Source organism: Phlebotomus papatasi, chromosome 1, assembly GCF_024763615.1.
Source record: "Phlebotomus papatasi isolate M1 chromosome 1, Ppap_2.1, whole genome shotgun sequence".
Classification (NCBI taxonomy): domain Eukaryota; kingdom Metazoa; phylum Arthropoda; class Insecta; order Diptera; family Psychodidae; genus Phlebotomus; species Phlebotomus papatasi.
The window spans coordinates 96,700,309-96,722,931 of NC_077222.1; the positions used below are offsets into that span (position 1 = coordinate 96,700,309).

General features: G+C 35.9%; 1 protein-coding gene across 1 annotated transcript in view; it reads right to left on the reverse strand.

Annotated features, from left to right (window-relative positions):
• Positions 1-457: 457 nt before the first annotated feature.
• The window catches only part of LOC129809918 (CD2-associated protein), a 37,574-nt gene continuing 15,408 nt past the window's right edge, over positions 458-22,623 (reverse strand). Inside the window, exons 2-5 of the mRNA XM_055860063.1 lie at positions 16,222-16,423; positions 7,272-7,383; positions 6,680-7,103; positions 458-2,342 (exon numbers count right to left, since the gene is read on the reverse strand). Of these exons, the coding sequence (XP_055716038.1) occupies positions 928-2,342; positions 6,680-7,103; positions 7,272-7,383; positions 16,222-16,423 (2,153 nt within the window). The 3' untranslated portion in view covers positions 458-927. The remainder of the gene's footprint in view (positions 2,343-6,679; positions 7,104-7,271; positions 7,384-16,221; positions 16,424-22,623) is intronic.

Genomic DNA, 22,623 nt, shown 5'->3' on the forward strand with positions numbered 1-22,623 from the left:
AGAGCTGTGCTCTTTCTATTTAATTTGTTAATATTTGGGTGTCCTCAGTACCTATCGAGTCTTCTGGTTAGGGGGGGCTCGGCCAGGGTTCGGGGACTCATAGTGCCTAAGGTCAGGAGTGACTGTCTTTACCGGTCATTATTTGTAAAGGGCGTAGTTATTTTTAACTCCGTTCCAAGTGATCTGCGTAGGTCTGCAGATGGCATCCGACGCTTTTTTCAGGCTGAATCTTAAGAGAACACTTATTGGATTTTTTTTTCTTATTTAATTTTCATTTACCTTTCTTATACTATTGTAAATTGTTGTTTTATTTTTCTTTTTCCTTTTTTTTTGCTGCTGTTTTTTAACTTGTTTTTCTTTTTTCTTTATCACAATTGTAAGAGGGATGAACCCTATTTTTGTGATTGAATAAATATTACTATTACTATTACTATTACTATAATTCTTTTTAGACTTATTTTTCATTTTATTAAGTTTGTTAATTTCTCTGAAGGAACATTGACAAATTCCACAGAAATTCGTGAAATGTTCGTTAAGTTTCTTCGTTAACTTTAACAATCCTGAAATATTTCTTAGCCAAGACACTTCAAGTTCCACAGATCATGAAAGTGTTCATGTTCAGATAATTCCAGCAGCCACTGTTTTTCACAATGCTAAAAAACTTGCAATTAAATACTCTGAATGTAGATTAATCACGATAAATGCTGAAATTATCAGCATATCTCCTTTCCATCGCCTAGGACTCTGATATATAGAACTCTTAATGCAAGAGTGTACAAATGCCATTTATCTTTTACTCTCTTCAAAAATCTCCATTGTAGTTTTTAATAATTATGTACAATTCCTCCCTCACCGGGAAACAAAATACATGGAAAAATTTCATCCCAATCTTTTTGTTTGCATTTGACTGGGATTAGGAAATTATTTTCATACCTGTGTCACACACTGGGCATATTTTTCCAATTCAGCCTTGAGGGTCCTCACTTTATCCGTTTCCTCACGTAGACGCCTTACTAGATCCTCAATCGCACTTCCCTGACTCTGTACAATTCTTTCAAGTTTCGCTACTCTGTGCTCCAGTTCTGTCACTTTCGATTCTGGTTGATTCGGTTCAGGAGGAACTTCACTGACAACACTTGGAGGCCTTCCGGAACTCAGTTGCCTCATTGGGGAACTACTGCGATTCCTCAAATTAACTCCAACACTCGCAGGCCTGGCTTTGGGTGTCACTTCCTCGGGCGGAGCAGTTGACGGGGCAATTGGACTGGTTTCGGGAATGGTGATTTTGGTGGAAATGGCCGAGATGGATTTGGTCATTGAGTCCGAAGATGACTCCCTCAGTGTCGTCGTCGTACTCTTCACATCGACACTATTTGACCTCACTTCGAAGTTTTCCGTGGATTTGCGCTGACTGAAGGAGCTACTGAAGGATTTTGACATATCAGACTTCTCCATATGATGATTGTCTCCACTCTCAATTGCACTCCTTGCAATTTCCGGTGATTTGGTCGCATCGAAGCTCGGTGATGTCTTTTTAGCCTGATTCGCCTTCAATTCCGCCATCCACGGCGCTCGATTCTTCTCCCATTCTCTCGCTTTGGGCTTCACCAATTCATCCTCACTCTGTGACGTATCCTTGCTATTGGTATGCTCCTCAATACTTCCACTGCTCCCATTCAGCAAACTACTCTCTCCACTGGAATTCAATGCTGACGTCGGAGGTCTCCGACCCTTCGGCAATTTTGCCCTATTTGCCCTCATATCCTTCAACACTCCACTCGATCGTTCCACCTGATCAAAATCCGACTCTCCAAAACTCCGTGAAATCCTCTCACCAATCACTCCCTTCTCACCATTATCCGCCACCTGAGGCGTTCCCATCTTACTCCCAGCACCTCCATCCAAATTATCCACATTGCTCACCTTATTCTCAGTCGATTTCACCTTCTGCTTCAGTCCCGAGAACAAATTTGTAGTGACGCTTCCGATTGTTGGAGACTTCTTAATTGGCACGCTTGGTTTCTTCGACAGCACCGGCGGCGGTGTCACCTTTTTATCGTCCAAATTCTCCAAACTCTTTCGCATGTCCCCCGAACTTTTGGTCTCAAATGCCTTCCTGGGCGGCTTCTCAGCTATCGGATCCACTGATTTGCTCTCCAGGGATTTCCTATGAGCCGCAACACTTCCAGTCACAATTCCCGTCTCATTCAGCGAATCCTTCGAACCGAAGCTGTCTTTTCGTGAATTTGTCGAATTACTGTTGTTCGTCGTCTTCTGGATGATCATCTTTGACGCCGGTGGTGGACGATCTGGTTTGTTGGGATTGTCCTTGGAAGGTGACGCTAGGAAAGTTAGAGGAAAAATCAAAATTTGCGAAATTATTTAATTGCAGTGATTTTTATGTGACATTTGTTGTAAAAAGTCAATTTTTCGCATTTAGGCTATAATTCATGCAAACAACGCATATATTATTGAAACTAAAGGACTCAACCGTTTTTTAGAGCTTCTTGCTTGAGAAGCTAGAGCTCTATTATTAATCGTATCGGGATATATTTGTTACAATTCAATCATGTTGTCGTATATCCCGTATTAGAAGAATCTGCTAATGGTAGATCGCGCAGGAACGCCACTTGGACAGATCTATCCGCCCAAGAGGCAACGATCTTGCCCAGGGGCATGACACTTCCTACGTTTCCCATATGTTTCAAGCGTGCCGAAAAAACTTTTTAATTTATTAGCCGTTTTCTGTCATTGTAGAATGAATTATCAAATAATGCTAATACAAAATAAAAGCCAATTTAATATAGAATAGGCAACCGAAAACTACAAATTGGCAACCTACGTAGTTTTAGAGATATCTCGTGAAATGTGTACGAAAACAGGGAAGACTTTACACTAAAATCGGTCACATTTTTCAAAGCTAATGGCACCCCCTTGATCTTGCCTATTGCGCCATTAAGATCCTCTTGAGAGCTCTAAACATTCGTGTAAGTTTATTTATAGGCGATCTGTGAAAGATTCACCCCGTTTTTTCGCGAATTCTCTAAATGGCATCACAGTATACAGAGTGAGTCAATTAAACTACAACTAAATTTAGATCGCTGTAACTTTGAAATCGTTCAAGACAGCATGTTAAAATTTTACATAAGGTTAGTTCATTTTATTGGTTATAAGTCGACAAAAACATTTATGGATTTTTTTGTGATTTTTTTTTTATCCGTAATGTCAGTTAAACACGATGGCGGGATTGCTCTATATTTGACCGGAAAGGTTTCCAATGATTATCTTTAGGTCCCTTCAAAACCTGAATGGGATTAAATCTTTTGAGTTTTGAAATCAATACAGAGATACCGTCAGCATAATAAAACTCTATGGTGGATGCCGAAAAGAATTGCATCATTGTCAACCATCGTCCTTAAGGTGAAGAAGCGAATTGAACGAAATCTGCGTCATAGCTGTAGACAAACGGTCTCTGAGACGCACATAGCGCAAATAACCATGAGATAAATATCTGAGAAGGACCTCTATATGAAGCCTAAACTGTTTCACGTCATTAGGGTCATATATGACCCGGGGAAAAAACAATTTTTTTTTTGACTATTTACATTAATTAAAATCTATCGGTTTGTGCACGACATCATAATAGAAAGATGTAAGATTCTTGGCTAATTTTCTCAAGACTCCAGATATTCAGGAAAAGAAAATATTTGAGATCAAAAATTACTAATTTCGAACTTTGTGAAATGACTTTTCTCTTTCAAAATTTTTTATATTAATTTATTTTTTTCAGCAAAAAGTTCTTTAGAAATACAAAATAGAATATCCAAAGATTGTATATTGCATATTTTGATATAATAAACTACTCTCAATTTTCCGGAAAAGCGCGTTGAATTTTCCGGGTGATATACGACCCTATTGTCGGCAATGGTAAAAGTTTATGAAAGTGTTTTCGTGTCAACAATGTAGTTGGGACAGTTGGGACATTGTTTTTTTTTTTGTGAAATTCAGAAGGAAAATATCTTGCTCCTGGACATTTGATCTTATATCTGATGAATTATAACATATTTTGCAATATTTTAGAGTATTCTGCAAGCGCCCCATATTGTGCAATTGTATTGTGTGTGAATAATTATGTGGATAAGTTTATTTTTGCCAAATACCACTCAAAATATTGTGACAGTGACTGTTCAAGGGATTACCAGGAAGATTCCTTGAATACCAGGAGTACAGTGTTCATCAAGACAACCCAGTTTGCCATGGTTTTGGCCAAATTAATAACTTCAAGCAAAAAAACTCTTAGAAAGCCCGTGATATAGATTTTGAAAATGGTATGTATACTTCCTTTTCCGACAATAGGGTCATATATGACCCAGAGTTTCTTTGAGTTTTCACGCAATGGAATTTTTTTCCTTTCAGAACTATTATATTTAATCATAAAGCATTAGGAAAAACTCAATTTTACATGAATTCACTTGCTGAATAAAAGTGTGACGCGAAAGAGTTAAGCAGTGATTTTTATCTACTCAAAGATTTTACAGTTCTTTCAATTTATCAATATTGTCTAATTCTACGTTTATTTTGATCTTGCTTTATAATGTTTTATAACTATCCATTACTTTTGTTATAAAATATTAGTTTAGAAAATTCCAAAGGGATAATGTGTTATAAAAAATGAATACACATTTTCTTTTACAAATTAGTAACACATTCTTTGCGAAATCCACAAAAAAATTGTTGATACATCATTACTAAGATTTTTAGCATCTCACAGTGAAAAGACCTAAAAAATAATCTCTTGAATGCTTTAAAATGTACAATATTCTTTACAAAAATACCCCCGTGTCCAGGTACTCAATGTAGACCGACGTCAGATTACTGTGAGGCCACTTTTAACGCGTCCCTGCACTCAATCAGTTTAATAGACAGAATCGCAGCTCTACTATCTGAGAAAATCTGAATTTTCTTACCCTCAATGCCAGATTCCATTGAACTCCGAGCTACAAGCAGGTTTAAATTCAACTCTAGGCCACCATATCGTCGGTTGTGTCTACTTCTGTCGCATCTGCATTTCTTTTGTGTCAGCATTTCACGCAAGAGGGGACGTCTGTATTGTAGCTTGCACCGAATGCAGATACAAAACAAATGCAGATACGACAAAGGTAGATGTAACCGATGATATCACAGCTCGATAAGAAATCATTGGCCTAACGATGACTTTGTACATCCATAGTACGTTTTTCGGCGAAAGACCCCAAGTCCTACCGAGAAGTCGTCAAGAGCTGAACAGGGATCTAGTGGTCGTATTAAACCGGTTTCCAGGTGTCCCGTTCAGGATAATTTATGATCAATTAAAATACCAAGGTTTTTAACTTCCTTGTGAAGGACAAGTTTCTACCCAAATAGCTTGGGTGCTCTGAATCCTTTCAGTTTCGTTTTTCTCGTCTAGCTCAATCTAAATGCGGTTTTCTTCTCTTTTATAGTATATTTCTTCGCCTTTTTAATTCCTGCATTTTCTCTATATATTTTTATCTATCTTTTCTTAATTTCATCATAAAAAATAGGGATAGAGATTGTCTACTGGAGTACTCTTCTGACACCCTGTTACTATACGGGCGGTATTGTTCAGAGCGACGTCGACAAGTAGCTCCGTTTATAATTGCTAGGACTCTCGAAATAGTCGATGACTGTTCTCTATCCGTTTTTGGATCGCGACGTCTAATGTCAACTAACAACTTCGGAGAACAACGCTCCGAAGTTGTGTATACGCATAAATTTCGGTGAGATGGAGTGGACGTTCCAATAAGACTAAGGCACTGTAACAGAAATTACACGCTAAGCAAGATAGACTATAAACAGCGTTTCGATTTTAATTTTTGGTTTACAATGGCATGAATGGCTGGAAATCCGTTCGATTTTTCCATGTAGGGGCAATTAGTAATTCAAGCTTGACACTAAGTCTCGTCGCACATCACTCAAGCTTCTACGATAATAAGGGAGCTTGGCAGAAGATTGGCAAAGAAGACCGAGAAGGCCAAGCTTAGCCGTTCTGCTAAATTAGCGGTTTTCAAAGCAGTGTTCATTCCTATCCTCACATATGATCATGAGATTTAGATAATGACACACAAAGTAAGATTCAGAGTAAAGTTTCCGAGATGATAGGTACCTCCTGGCGATTAACGGAATCATATCATCGTATGATCATATTCTGCGCATGAATCAACAAAGTTTCCCCAGAAAACCAATGCTTGCCATTATCAGAAAGCGTCGACCTCGTTGCAGACCTAAGACAAGGTCACTGAATCAAATTCAGGATCTTGCCTGGAATTCTTTTGAAATCGATCTTGATTCCTGATCATCTTCCTAAAGTGACAGAAGATCGGAAAGCATAGGTTGCTAATCTGAGTGTTCTAAGTCCGTGATTACGATAGAGATAATTCGTTAAAAATGAATTAATGATCGAAACAGTTTGGAACTAAATAATCCATGATTGACGACTAGTTCAAGATTAGCAATCAACATAGACTCGCATCATAGGGGCTTAGTCTGTGTCAATGTTGGCCATATCGTACGTTAGAAATAGAATTCACAAAACATAACGAATAGAGTGCACGAAACATAAATAACTTAAATGGGAGAATTAAAAAAAACAGCAACATCTAAAATAGTTTCAGAAACTTACCGTCAGGTGGTTGGACGAGGACAAAATTGTCAGGAAATACTCCAACTTTGCCGCGAAGTTCTCCTTTCCACCATCCTTTGTCCGGTAAATCCTTGCTCAATATCGTGATTATATCACCTTCGAGCAATTCCAATTCATCCTCATTGACAGGTTCATAGGGATAGAGAACTTTGCAGATTTCTCTGACTGGCTTTGGAGGTAAACTCGGTGCATCTTTGTCCATCAGACCGACAGAATTATTTACACCAGCCGATACTAAATCTTCGCGTGAACTGTTGAGACTAGTTTTAGTGCGATTGCCTGAGGTATTTGTTGAAATCCTATTAGCCGATACTGGTGATACATCATCGACGGCCAGGACGAAATTTGAGGGGAAGACACCTACTCGATTACCCAATTTACCACGCCACCATCCCTCTTCCACCTGCACCAGAAAAATACCACCCCAAAACAAGAATGATTATTATTAATCTCGAGGTCAGTGGAGTTAATTTAGTTCATGTGTCATTTGTCTTCTCCGATTAAATCGCCTCTAATCCATCTGATATGACGTTGATAGTAAAATTTATCAAGATAACCGAGGAACACTTACCTCGCCAAGAATCTCAATGATGTCGCCAACCGCAAGTGAAAGTTCGTCATTGTTGTTCTGTGTATAGCTGTAAACCACTTTGCAACGTCTATTAGATGTTGCAGATTTATCCCTGGATAATTCACAGATTCGCGAAAGGGAGAAAAAAGAGGAGAAAAGAAAGCATGAATAAAGTATAAATGTTTAAGAGATTATCGTCAGAGAACCATGTGGTTTGGTGCATTACATAAGAGAAAATTTTAAACTTTCCTTCATTACAAATTTACCCATCAACTCCCTTCCCTACCATCCCTTTCCCCGTTTCGGAGAATTTAAACATCAACGCTATATATATTTCCACGACAAAGTCAAGAGACATAGATATTTCTTTGATAAATTCTCTCTTGCTTACTCTACAAAATTATTAATGAGCATACTGACGACATTTCATTAATACTACCACTTTAGCGTGCAATTCCTCAGCACTCTCAATATGAGACACTTGAGATGTTGTCTTTTGTTATTTTATTTTATTCATGCCATGCAAAAGACGAAACTGAGCATGGAATACGATCATTTGCATTTTCTCAACTTCTGAAATGGTCAGTTACTCACATGATTTACTATCAAAAAGATATTCTCTTTCCAGTCAGTGTCCAATTACAGATATTTTAAAGTGACTGGCAAAATCATTGATATATGAGTTGAATACTATTGTGAGAGGGTGGAAGAAGAGAGCAAGGATTGGGACAGAAAGCGTAATGAATCTGGACTTCCTTTGTAGACTAGAAGTTATTGCTAACTCTTATGCTAAATGTGGGTTCCCTCTCTTAAGATACATGGTACAGCAGCCACTAGGAGAACGTCCCTATACTTCGTACGATCTAAAACTGCGTAATCACTAAATTTTTCCTATGTTTCTTAATAAATGTACCTCCGCAATACAGATATTTTTCCCTATAATAATGCCCATCTCAGAGAAAGGAATCATAACTTGGAGCAATTGAGTTATTTCCACTAATAACTGAGTTACAGAAAGCCCTATACAAAATGATTAAAGATAGGAATGGTGGTAAAAGCAAGGATGAGAGTTTGAAAGTATTGCAAATTGCAATAGTTCAGATCCATGCATATCGATCAAAGAAGTGATAAAGAGAATCAACTAACAACATTCAGGCCACACTAATTAAGCTTGACTACTTGCATGTCTATCTTTACCATCAGTGTTGCTCGCATGAATTTTATCCTTAAGTAAAAATATCTCATTTCTGAGTATTTTTTTCAAATCTTCAATGAACAATCTTTAGTGTCCTCTCTTTGAAAGTTTTGGGAGAATTTCGTGTCAAAAGACACTCTTATTAAAAAATCACCTTGTAGGTGATATTCATAATGTGAACTAAATCGGAATAATTTGATTTGAATCTGAAATTGGGAAACGCAATGCACTTGAAGAAATAAGTTTTAGAATAGTCTTAGGATGTGTGAGGAACCTGGGAGCTCACGGTGAAAGCAGATTTCACCTGCCTTTGATTTTTGAAGAGATATCTTTGGCATACCTACGCGTCTGAGCGCTCCTGAATATTCTCAGAATTCGTTCCGTACTTATGCTTCCTGTCTTCGGGATATCTCATTAACTTTACAGTATTGGGGTATTTCATACGCGTCTGCCAGGTCTGTCTTCTATTAGATCACTCTAGAAATGTTTTTTCCGGGCCCTGTGCCTCTTTTTACCCACCAATGTACAGAGTAGATTTGTATGACATAATCCATCGCTATTATCCTAAAAAAAAATTTACCCAGAGGGATACCCTCCAGACTGAACCTCTAGCTGTGTATTGCAGAGCGGATTGTGGACGCCCGTCCTGAGACTAATGACGCTTCAAATGTCGTATGGCGTGTGTTCTTCACGATAGCATGAAAGGAAGGAGATTGTGAAGAGCCGTGAAACGCAGTCTTGGGCCGATCAAGGAGGTGGAGAGAATCTAGCTCCGTGTACTCGACCTGATAATTAGATATCTCAAAGCTTAGGGCTACAACATGGAGACCCAAAATGAGTTGTAATGTGTTTAGTGTGAAAATTCAAAGTGCTTTCGGAGAAAATTCCAAAATTCCCCCGTTGTTCCTCAATAAGAGTAAAGTGGTGCAAGATAGCGAATTTTAGAGTAAAGAAATCACGGTTTTGAGCATTTAAGTAAGCGCACTTCCACTCCGAAATCTTTGGGGTAAATTTTTTCTTAGTCTCTGAAAGGATCAACACTTCGATCGCAACTGGAAGGAGGTTATCTCTCTGTACAGTAGAATTTCTCTCAAATGGGCATTTGGGGCGAAATGTCATCCGGTTTATCGATAGATAAATAGGAAGAACTAGTTAATTTGAGCAAATTAGCTTCATAATTAAACGTGAAAATTGTCAACAAAATTTTTCGCCCGATTGAAAAAGAGCCGATTGAGTGACAGTCTACTGTAATACGGGCTTCAGACCTAAGGCTAAGCCATATGGCTTAACTTCTCTAATTTCTTTTTAATCAATTTTTTTTTTTTGGAAAATTATCACTTAAGATGGAACAACATGGGCAAGTGATCCATTAAATTTTGAAAAACCAATAAAATTGGTTGCTATGTTGAATTTCAAGACCATCGGGAACTGGGCTAAACCTTGGAGGTCTGAATCCGGCCTAACATCCTAAGTATTTTTGGTCAGTTCTTCTATAACGTCCTGCTTAATTTTAAAAATGTAGCTCGAGTACTTGGCTTACATGTGAGTCTCAATCATTTGCTAGTAGTGCAAGTGACCCAACGATAAGAGCAATCGCTACATATCATCGAGAGCGAAATCTTGGGAAGGATCTATGGCTCAGTAAAGTTAGATTGTTGAGTAGGCGAACCACCTAGACTGAATTTATCAGTCCTGAGCCTGCTGTTGGAATATCCCCCAAAATGAAAAAAAACCCACCATCAAGGAAGATTTACTCACGCAACACCAAACGGTCTTGGCTGTTACAGGGAACTGTCGCGTATCCAGATTATTCGTGCTACAAGTGGAGAGGAAAAGGACAGAGTAGCTTGTTGGTAGCTGCACGGTGCGGCCGTTTGCTAATCTTTTCACCGGATACTACTTAAATGAACACCTCTACAGATTGGGTATGCAGTATAACATGATCTGTAGGAGTTGTAACAACACTGAAGAAACGGTCCTTTATTATTTATGTCACTGTCCTAGTCTTTACAACACAAGACGAGTACTGCTAGGTAAAGCGGTATTCGGGTGGTCTCTTGGGAATGACCACCAACGGCCGCACAATAGAATTTACCCGGAAGACTGGTTGGCTCAGTACAACCCCCTTGATCCAGGGGGTTATAATGGACAGGGATGCATAATGGACCTATATTGGGGCCAGGGTGCAGACGGTGAGCGGGTGAGGACATGGAGTTCGTGGTTTATGGAGTTTGTTCTCAATGTTTCATAGTCCGCTGCGAAAACTGCCTGAAAATGGTTCTTAGAGGGCAGAACAATAATAGGCTAATGTAAACGGCTTTGTCCCTTAAAGACTCATCAATGCGGTTCAAGTACCTTAAGTATTTGAGTATTTTTGATCAAGAAAGTGCGAGTTACACATAAGCAAACTTTAAGTCCGATCGTAGTAGAACATGCGTAAGATTATTAGAAGAAACATTTATTGACCTTATACATTGCCAACATTGCCATTTTTGATATTTAATAAATGAAAATGAGTATTATGTAAAATATTATTTTTTGCCGTAATGTCATGGTCGTAAATTACCATAATTGATATTTTTTAATAAATTAATTAATTCGAAATACTTAAAAACACAACATAACGGTGTTATCACACTTGAACATTGAAAATTTAATGTGTTTCACATTAATTGTAGCTGTTATGAGTTCAAATGTTTGATTTGTACCTATAATGAATCAATTAATATTTCGAATTAGATCTATTTATTGATAAAGAGATAAACTTACCACGCAAATATTGGTTTATATTGATTTATAGCATTGATGCCAAAAATTAATGGGATTTTCACATTATGTTTTTTTTAATGTGAAACTCATTTATGCTTTTGCAGGCCGAGTCTAACCTTCTATCAATAATTAGAACAAACTCTAAATATTAAGTGTTAAAGACATAAATAAAAACATTTGGACGCTCTTTGGCGACAATTAATTTGAATCCTAGTGTAATTATCAAATATATATGTTCTTTATTTAAATAATACTTGGTTATAAAACCAAAAATTCGTAATGCTATTCTCTGAACTTAATTATGATAAACACAATAATTTACAATTCAATTATTTAAATTAATTTTAATCAATACTTCGCGGTATTGTATGATTGACAATTTGTAATTAATAACATAGAAACACAATTACAAACCATCCATGAAATGATCAACGCAATTAAAAGCTTCACTTCAGGGTTAATGCCTACAAATTGGGATGGTAAATTAAAAAACAATTCGCAGAACACCCCAACTTATGAGTTCCAATGAATAAAACTAATCGATTTAACCGAATTCAAGTCTTTCGAAAAATAATCGTATTCATTAGTTGATTAAACTGATTTGAACTTATCTTTTCTGATTTCTTTGGAATTCAAAGGTAGGTCTATAACCTTCAAATAGACCTTTAAACTTTGACCTTGAGAAACCGGTAATAGGAATGACTCAATTCAAAGTCATAGACGAGTATGGATGAATCATTAATCTAAAATCCAAATATTGAAACTTCAGATGGTCTTCCTAAAAAGTTGTCATTTAAAACCGAATTATATGGGGTGGAACCATGGATATACTAAATACCTTCCTTGTAGAGTTCGAGCAATAAAAGCTGTTCTGTTTAATATTCAGCATAATTGTGACTGACATTTGAATAATTCGCAAATCCGATTAAAGAAATCTCATGAAGTTATTCTTCAAAAATTGATCTTAAAATCCCAATTACAATAAAAATTGCAATGTCATACTGACCCTCCTCGTTCCACGTGCCAATACTTTTGCCAACCACTGTTTGCATTGTTTTTCTTTTCTTTTATATTTTTGTTGCCGCATCTACATCGGTTTAGTGACATTTATTTTTTTTATAATATACAAACACCGTAAATGTCTCAAGAAAATGTATAACGTTGAATTATTCATGTTATACAGCAGATCTAAATTTACATATGAATCATCAAAAGTTTTCTCGTTGACAATTTTTTAAACTCTTTTTTTGCTAACTGATGTCGTTGGTGTGAGTGCCTTGTGTCATTTTCACCTCAATTTACCATCAATTATCCAACTAGCGGTAGATGTACAATGAACCATCATAATTAATAAATTATTTTACGGGAGAGAAGAGAGTGCTGAGATAATTTTTATTGGGTGGTTATTTAGATTATTTTTAACCCTTTAAGGACGGAGGAAGTTTGATGAAACTTCATGTTTAATCTGCAGAATTCGACAATATGAAGTGTACAGACTCTAATGAATTTTGTTTTAGGGGGAAGGGGGCACCTTTGAATTGTAGAAGCTTTGAAATTAAGGCTTTTCTCCTATTTGGTTAGTTCAACTAAATTATATCATAATAAAATCCAGTTTCATTTAAAAATAGGAGAAAAAACTCAAATTTAAGAGCTGACCCAATTTAAAGGTGCCTCATTTCCCCTACAAAGGGAAAACCCGATTTTTTAATAAACAATGGAACCAATCTACGGAAAAAGATGAAGACTTAAATTGAAAATTTTATGTAATATAAATATTGAAAAAAATCAACACATTAAGATGTTCCATAATTAGTTCTTCATTACTTATTTGCAAATCTAAACCTTATTTTATTAGTATTGACGATTAGTTTAAAAAAAACGGATTAGGTTAAAATTTTTAATTTTGGACAAAGCGAAACGACGAGTATAGTACTTTTAAGATATGATCCAGACTGATCCAAAACAAGTTGTCTAAACTGAAATTTGTTTATTTCAAAATTTGCATTATTCAAAATTTTAATTTTAATTTCAAACAGTGAGCGAGAAATGGTCAATAGGAAGGAAATATGTGATTCATCAAGACAACGCCAGGTCCCACTCATATTTAATGATCCGTTAGAAGCTCTTCGGACTTTATTGAGAAGTTTAAATGCACCAATCCTATAATTATGACATTACTTTGTTACACTATAGTACCTTATCATTTCTACAAAAACCTCTTTAAAAGCTTCTGTTACTTGAAAATAAGAACAAAAGATTTCACGAAAGGGATGAAATGAAATTGAGGTCTATATAAGGGGGTAATGTGATACATAGCGTCTTTCTTTTAATTCCTATGTTCACCTCCAAGCGGAGTAGATGCTTGGTGTTGGCAGGCCATTGCACACTCAGGTGAGTGATTGAAGATTGGGTAACCAACTCCAGTGGCAAGTCACGAACCTCAGACTAATGAACAAGTTTTTCTAGAGAGGGATGGGCGAGGTGCTAACCGCTCCCCGTAAAAGCAAGATTGTTAGGAAGATTCGTGATGAGCCTCGGATATGACGGACTTTCAAAGAGGGGAAGACAAAACACATGGTAACTGACCCCGCGGCACCAAGGCACCACAAGAATATCACACTCGATTCTTGAAACTTTGAAGTTGTCAAAAACTTCAAATGGTGCAAAATGTCACCCGAATTATCGAGATTCGGGCGTCAAAGTCATTGTCAATTCCACAAAAACGCTCAATTATAAAGAATCACGATAAGAAAAGAGGAACTGCAGCGAATTTGAGAATATTTGTTTCAATAAACAAACTTAATCAAACGTGAAAATTGTCAACACAATTCTTCGAAACAGAAAAGCCATCCAAATGAGAGGTAACCTATTTGAAAAAGAGACTAATTGAGTGGGAGTCTATTGTAGTACCGATGACGCAAGCTGAAGAGCAATCGCTACTGATCTTTAAGAAACGAATGCTGAGACGGATCTGTGACCCAGTGAGTGAAACAATTAGTGGAGAGTACCGTATTCGAATGAACTATGAACTGGAAGTTCTTTGCGAGGAACCAGACATTTTAGACACCGTCAGAGCATTCCAAATCAGCTAGCTGGGACACTTCCAGCGAATGCCAGCTGAGAGGATGCCTAAAAAACTACTAAAAAGTGAGCCTGAAGGGACAATGATTTAACATTCATGGGTCGTTCGTTACAGTATCCTTGTAGATGTAGACTATCCAACACTAGACCTTAAGTAAATATTTATGCCTTAAATAGTAACTGCAAAGCTAGCGTTTTGGGTTTTCTTCTTTCTTGTGCCGAAGTAGGCACTATTTCTTTGTGTGAGGGCAGCTGTCTCCTGGCACTGCATCGCAGTGTCTTCTAATCGCCAGATCTCGTTCGACGAGATTCACTGCAAACCACAGTATCTAACCCTAACCTTTCGATTTGGTGATAGTACAATACATTAAAATAGTATCATAGGCCATCGTATTTGCCGTCATATTACAGATCTTTAACATGGAGGCGACTTGGTCGCTTATTGCAAGTCTTGTGATATTAAGTGAGTCATATTAAGTAACTTAGGACGTCACAAACAAATTATGTTAAAATTGGCGGCCAAAAAGAATGATATATAGGACGTCACAATGGATCGCGGTCAGGCCTATTCTGGCCTTGGTTGCTCTCCGTACTCCATGAATCGATAGTACAACTCAAAGGAGTAACAGAGGACGTTCATGGAGACAGTAGTTTCTAGCTTCCGGGTGTATACACCCAGGCGCTTCAAACCCGCCACTGTCCCCGGGGGATTGCTCCCCTGGTGCCCACTACTGTTGGCTAACTGTTACATCTACTACAAAGACCCCTTCCCGGTTGACCACGGTTGTCATTGCAGAGAGTAAAGGCCTGCTCTTTGGAGAGCGTTTCCCCTGCGACTTCTTACGCCTCTTCGTCCGTTATGCTATCACGGATCTTATTATGGCGCTGGATTGGAACCCAGAGTCTCCAGGGCCTCCCGGCATGCCCGGCAAGTCACATCAGGATTTTCCGTGAATTTGACGGTAGAGGTCCTGTCCTGTTCTCTAGTATATTGGTTCGTTCCCGCAGAGCTGTGAGGAAGAGGCGTAGCAGCTCAAGGTGGAAGAACCACTGCCCCATCCCCTACCGACTTCCTGCCTTCCCTGGTGCTTTTAAGTGCTTAATAAACAAGAGCGTAGGAACGGATTTTTGTTCAAGGGGGGAAGGGGCAAAAAGTGTACTTTTTAAAACTTTCCGGATATATTCTTTCTAAATTCATTGTATTATATAAAATCCTTGAGAAGCCTCACATGGAAAATTTTGGCTAGCTCTTCTTTATAAGTATGGAGCAGGCAAAGATGATTCAGGCGATGTGATGTCATGGTCGTCCGTAGAAATGTTTTAACCCTTTTATGTAATAAAAACCTCCTCTCAGCCTCTGCTAAGCAAGAGGGAGTAACACAGAGCAGTTCCAAAATATTTTTTACTTGTGGAAACAGAGCCTGTGCTTCACTATTTTTTGAACTTCTGCACGGCATCCTGAACTTGCAAAAGTACTTAATGTGATTATTAAAGATATTTCCTTCACTTAGAAAAAAACGGGGGTGCGATTAACTATTTTTCCTCATAACTTTAACACTTTTTAGGTGTAAAAATATATCAACATTTTTTAATGTTAATTTTACACCTTTTTAAGGGTAAAATTAACATGAAAAAGGGTAACTTTAACCCCATCAGTAGTTTTATATCCTAAATTTTTTTCATTCATTCATTTTCAACCGCTTATCCCTATTGGGGTTTTCATGAATTTAATTTTTTTCATGAATTTTAATTTTTCTGTGATTCTAGGACCGAAAAATGATTGAGAAACCAGATTTTACTTTGATTGTAAATAAAAGGGAAAGATCGTATTTTCACTTGTTATTCCTAAAGATTCTCTGTCGGATTTTTAAGGGTTAAAAATTAAATAATTATGATAGTATTTACCTCAGTACAACCGGATTTTTATCATCCGGCTCTAGGACACGCACAAAATTATCAGGAAACATTCCAGTTTTTCCAGACGCCGCTATAGTTCCTTCCCACCAACCACCTGGTTGTACTTTAATATTTTGTATGATGGCACCTTTGACCAGATTTAATTCATCTGGTTGCATCGCTGTATAATCATGTTCAACTATTGCACTCACTGGAAAGATAGAGAGAGACAACATAAAGATAAAAAGGTGAATGATGGAGGAATTCTGTTTTTAAATAAACAGACAGATCTTTGTTTTCTACAATTGGCCCACAACATGACACACAAAACAATTTTTTTTTGGCAGAACTCCATCAGAGAAAAGTCTCTTCCTCTTTTAGGTCATTAAACTACTTTGAGAGATTCCCACACACAAAACACGCAAATTCACCTCCAAAATTCCCAATAAAACACGTTTATTTTTTTTCCACCCGCAGAGATATATCCTAAGCACTTCTGACGACAGTTGAGGCACTCTCATGAATACCAATCTTTGATTATGCTTTTTCAAGTGGCAAATTACGAATGATCTTTTTTTTAGGGAATTGAATTCTTCAAGAGTTTAAAAAGTCTTATTTGCCCTCACTTTTTTATTTTTATTTTTTTGCTTTTTCTAACTCAGTGGGGTTTCGTGTGTCTGATTTTGGAATTAATGCATATAAAAATTATCATGAAACAATATTGCCAAGGTGGCAGATGGATGGAGAATTATAATTAACCCAACTCATATATAATAACATAATTTAAGTGCCTCTCTACACCTGTTGTTAATCATCATTTCACCCTATTTCAAGTATGTTTTCATTTTGTAGCAGAATTTTGTAATACGCATTTTATATCACCATTACACTTTCTTTAATTTATCTTTAAAGAGGTGAATCATCAATTGCATTAAAAGTTATACCGTGGGTCAACCAACTTTATTTCTTACTAAAATTTTTATTAACAATATCTCAATGTGAAAAAAATTGGAGAATTAACTAAATATTTAGCACATTTAAATACTAAAAAGGCTTACAGTTATTTACTAAATAGTTAGAGCAATAGATTGTATGATACAAATATCTCGAATCTTCTTTATTGACCAAAGTAATTTGTTTTAAAACTTTACAGACTGTATACCGCTTTTCTTGCTTTTAGAACTCAATAGGTATATTTTTTCTGGTTTTTGCGAAGCATTTAATATATTTTAAATACTTTGCTTTAATTTATATTTTTATTGAAAAAAAATTGCATTGCACGAAAGATAATAAAAATTTAGTACATGCCTGTACTAAATCTAAAATATGTAAACGTAAACAAGGTTCTATGTAAATTTCTATGGTTAAGGTTAAAAAAAAACAAGTTAATTGAATACTAATTAATAATGAAATACTGATTTCCATTTGTACTAAATTATAAATTGTATAGAAGAAAATGTGTGGCCAAGTTTTTAGTACAAGTTAGGTATAAGACATGAAAAATCTCAAAACTACAAAGGAAAAGCATTTTATAACGTATAGTCATTTTATCTTTTCCATGGGGAACTGGGGCAGTAGTTTTAAAAACTACCCCTTTTGGAATCAGATGCTAGACTGCATATGACAAGACTTATATAAGCTCACAGATACTAAAAGAAACATTGTCCACTGAAGAAATAGTCGATTTAAGTCCAAATAGTATAGAAATATAATTCAGTGTTCACAACTCTCATGTTTACTTTTGCCAAAGTTTCACCTACAGCTGAATCAATCTTTAATTAATCCAGCTACACATCAGGATTGAATTGAATTTCATAAAAGAAATTAAAATTTTAGAACTTGCCTGTACTAAAACAAAAGAAAACCAGAGAGACTGTTCTAGGGTTAAGGTTAAAATATGTTTAATAAGATAATGCATATTTTGTACTAAATCGTAAACTATATCGTAGAAAATGCTTGTTTAAATTTTTAGTACAAACAACAATGAAAAATGAACTTAATATTTAAACGTTTACAGCTGTTTTGTCTTTTTGATGTCACAGCTGAATCAATCCGTAATTTCTGAATTCGAATGAGCTTTCAGCATTCTGTACAATGAACTGCAATGGATTTTTATTGAATAGAATTGAATTGAATTAAACAGAAAAAACTAAATATTTAAAACTTGCTTGTACTAAAAAAAAAGGATAGCCAGATAGACTTTTCTGGTATTAAGGCAAAATTGCAATAAATAATGTAGTGGATATTTTGTATGAATTTGTAGAAAATGCACACCAAAGTTTTTAGTACAAAGCAGGTGTAAGACATGAAGAACCTCAAAGCGACAATGAAAAGCAAATTTTATACTTAAACGTTTACAGATGCTTTATCTTTCCAATGTCACAACGGATCAATCCTTAGTTTCTGCAATTTGAATGAGCTTTAGCATTTTTTGCAATCTACTGCAATGGATTTCAATTGAAAAAGAATTGAATTAAATTGTACAGAAAAAGCTAAAGATTTAGAACACTCCTGTACTAAAATAAAATCTTAGATAACTGGTAAATATAGATTTTGGATATTTTTAGTTTTAGAGACGCTACTATAAGCAAGGTCATGATGTGTTAGGAATTCTACCTAAACATTTGTACTAAATTATAAGTATGTTGAGAAAATTGCATAGCCAAGATCTTAGTACAAGTGATGAGATATAAAAGAGATAACTAAGTGGGAGAAATAATTTAAGGGAATTGACGTAATGGTGATATTCCAATGAAAATGAAGAGGGGAAATCATTCTTTTTTAGTACATTACTGCTCTCATATGCTTTTGTATGATCGAATTTTCTTTGTATTGGTTCCTGTCACGATTGCTTTTTAAACTCCTAGTCGTGTTCCAAAATCACCGAACAGTCGAGAGAAGAACCAATGCAAAAAGGTCAATTAAGCAGAAGCATATGAGAACAGTCATGTACTAAAAAAAAATGTTCAAGAGTAAGATTTCTCCTTTTCATTGGAATAGCATACTTTTACTAACTCTCTGTTATGAACTCCATAATTCACTTTGTTACTTAAACACTTGGATCAACTCATTCAGTGTGCTTTCCCTATATTGTGCCCCTCTATTTTGCTCTGGAGCAATAATTTCATTGTCATGCTTTTGTAATAATACCATCTTGCATTTTTTTTTCTTGTAGCATTTTGAAATTCCCTCAAAACACTGTACAATTTTTTACATAAATTAAAGTCGGAGAATTTATCAGTTTTTGCAGTGCAAACCATCAAGCCCCCAAAAAACATTCCCTGGTCAAATTATGTAAATTCCACTAATGAATTACGATCTACCAGTAAATGCATTTTCAGACAACTTATTTAGCTTTTTCCGGCAATTCTCCAAATGCGAAACATGCTTTTTTTGTTATACTTCTATCATTGTTTAAAGAACCATTTTAATTACTCATTTTTTTTGTTCTTTACTTCACCTCATGTGCATATAACTATGTATACACACAAAGCTTTTGTTGTGTATTTTTGTATATATGTATATAGTTATTTCATATTTACACTAAAAGTCATTTTTGTGTGCCTTTTAGTACGAAAACACATTGGATAAACCTGTTCTCTCTCTTGCTACATTCATCGCTAAAGAAGTCTCTTCATTTGAAGAAGGAAACAACAACACGACATGAAGAAATATACAAAAAAAAAAGATCGAGACTCTATAGTTGAAGTAGCTTTTGTACAATTGCTCGAAAGAGAGAAGACCTAAGCACATACAATATTTATGTATCAAAGTTGGGAGTACTTTTACATACATTTCGCTGTTACTATAAGTATGGAGTTTTTATGAGTAAGAGATAGAGATAGAGAAGGATGGAGAGAGAGAGAGAGATTGAATGACTAAACCCGGGGTCAGTTCTTCAGAGTTTACAAACACATCAAATATATGTATATTTATCTATCTTTTACTGATTACCCCTTACGGGCCCTAAAAACCCATTAGGAGGTTGACTACTGCTATACGCGATATACGACTCCTATAGACTACTACAAAACTTTAATTAGAACTCTGTAGTTACTTTGTAGTTAGTATTATTATTTGTACAATTCTTAAGCGGTCTTCAGACTAGAGATTTGGCTCAGTTCCTGAAGGTCTCAAAATCCTAAATAGCGAGCAATTTTATTGCTTTTTGAGAACCCTATAGGTGACTTATCTTTAATAATCCAATCCTAAGTTAAATTTTTCCGAAAAAATTTAATTCATAAGAAATTAAAGCAGTTAAGCCATATGGTTAAGTCTTAAGTCTGAAGCCCGTATAAGAGATTAACAAATTTTAATTTTAATTTTGTTTTCTCTTTATAAATTCTGAAAATATCAAGACAAAATTTACTTTAGATCGATAAACGTTTCTTATAGGCCACTACAAGACTCCAATAGGAACTAAACTATTTCAATTAGAATTTTTCTTTGTACAATTTGAAGAATTTACCAATCCAGTTGAGTTGGAAAAAGTTTCGACTGGATTCTGGAATTCTGGACAAGCCTGAACCGATTTCAATCGATTGTGAATCGGTTCAGCAAGCCCTTGTGAGGAGGCGTCAACCTCGAGGCATACCTATGACGAAGTGGCTGAATCAAATTAAGAATCTTACCTTAGAGCGACTTGTAATCGAATCCGAACATCTTTCTGAGAGGGCGGAGGATCGACAAGCTTGCTAATCTGGATATCATAGGTCTGCGACCCCAATAGGGATAAGCGGTTGAAAATGACGATGAACCGGTTTATAACCGATAACTAATATTAATCCGAAATTTAAAGATATTACTCCTAAGGTATTTTGGGCAGTGGTTTCAGAGATTTAGAGAGCCAGTATTGAACCGGTTATGAACCGATCAATTGTATTATTCTTAAAACTATATTGAGCCCGATCACAAGTAGATTTTGATTCTCCAATAGTGTCTTGGATGAAAGGTAAATGGAACTCTATTTGCACAAAAAGTCGTTGAAATTCGAAGAATTCAAATTCAATTTCGAATTTTCATACTAAGTTTTCGAACATGTTAGGGAAAATTTATCAAATATCACACTAAAAAGCTCACAGAAGAGTTACTCAGTGATTATGGAGTGATTAAATACTGGGGCGAGAACAGTAAACGTCGTTGTTCAGTTTTTTTCCTCACAACAATGTGAAGACCGTCACATTTTGACACTTGAGCACTTCGAAATTCGAACAGGATGTAACTTCCGCCACCTTGCGAAAGTATTAAGAAGTAAGAAAGTCTCTTTTTTGGATCTTCAAATAGATTTTCGAATTTTTCAAGATCTACTTCTGTACGGAAAGATTGTGGGATGTTTTGAGTGATTGATGAATCGGTTCAAAACGGTAACAGTAAATGTTTTTCTTGAAAAACTTCTTTTTAAACAAGGTTGATGCCTCCTGAAACACATTGTACATAACGCGATATATATATGTCATATCATAGAACTTTCATTTCTCTAACACGACAAGAGCTTTGAATGTTGCAATACATACAAGAGATTTGTGCCAACTTTTCAGTGTATTGCAGTTGAAACATTTATCAAGAGAATTAATATTGAAGCTGATATAATATCTTGCCTCACAATTTGGTCTTTGAGCAATTTACGGGTAAGTCTCGGAGACATGTGAAAACCCATGAATTTTGGAGTTATGTGGTATAACATTTTACTGTGTTTATGTTGACATTTAAGGGACAAGAATAACTAATATAAATAACAAATATTAGGATTGCACGATCACTGAAATTTCTTGGTAATATCTTCCAAAGGGTTTACACACATTGCTTTCTTCAAGAAAAGCTATCTTATGACTTCGAGAATACCCCCAGAACATTTAGATTAAATTGCACCCACGTGATGATGTTCTATGTCTTTTGAGATGTCCTTAGCTAAACCTACGCTACACCCTTCAAAAATATCACCATAACATTTTCTTATCAATTGCCGACTTTTAACATCAGCAACCAATATCTATCCAGTGTCAGTCAAACAGTTTTTCCCCGTTCCTTCATTAATCGGTTTTATACATCATACCTCATTGCCAGCACCATATAAATACCGGCGATAAGAATTGATAGCAAATTCATAAAGAATTTGTCGCATATCTAAATTTGAAAGTGAAACTTTTCTGCAAAAGTTTCTTTATAAGTTGTTGAAGCTTGTAAGACTTGTGATTTTTTCATTGGAAACCTCATTTGTAAACCAAATCAAAGAACGTAAAATGCTTCAGGAAACACCAAATATTAAGCCATAGAAGCTATAAATTAAAAAAAAGAATTGAAATATTAGTTAAACAATCCTGAATTTAAACTGACACTCATGTCATGACCGCAGACGCGTTTAGTCATGGTCAGGGAAACAATTTCCACGACAAAATCTTGCAAAAAAAGATG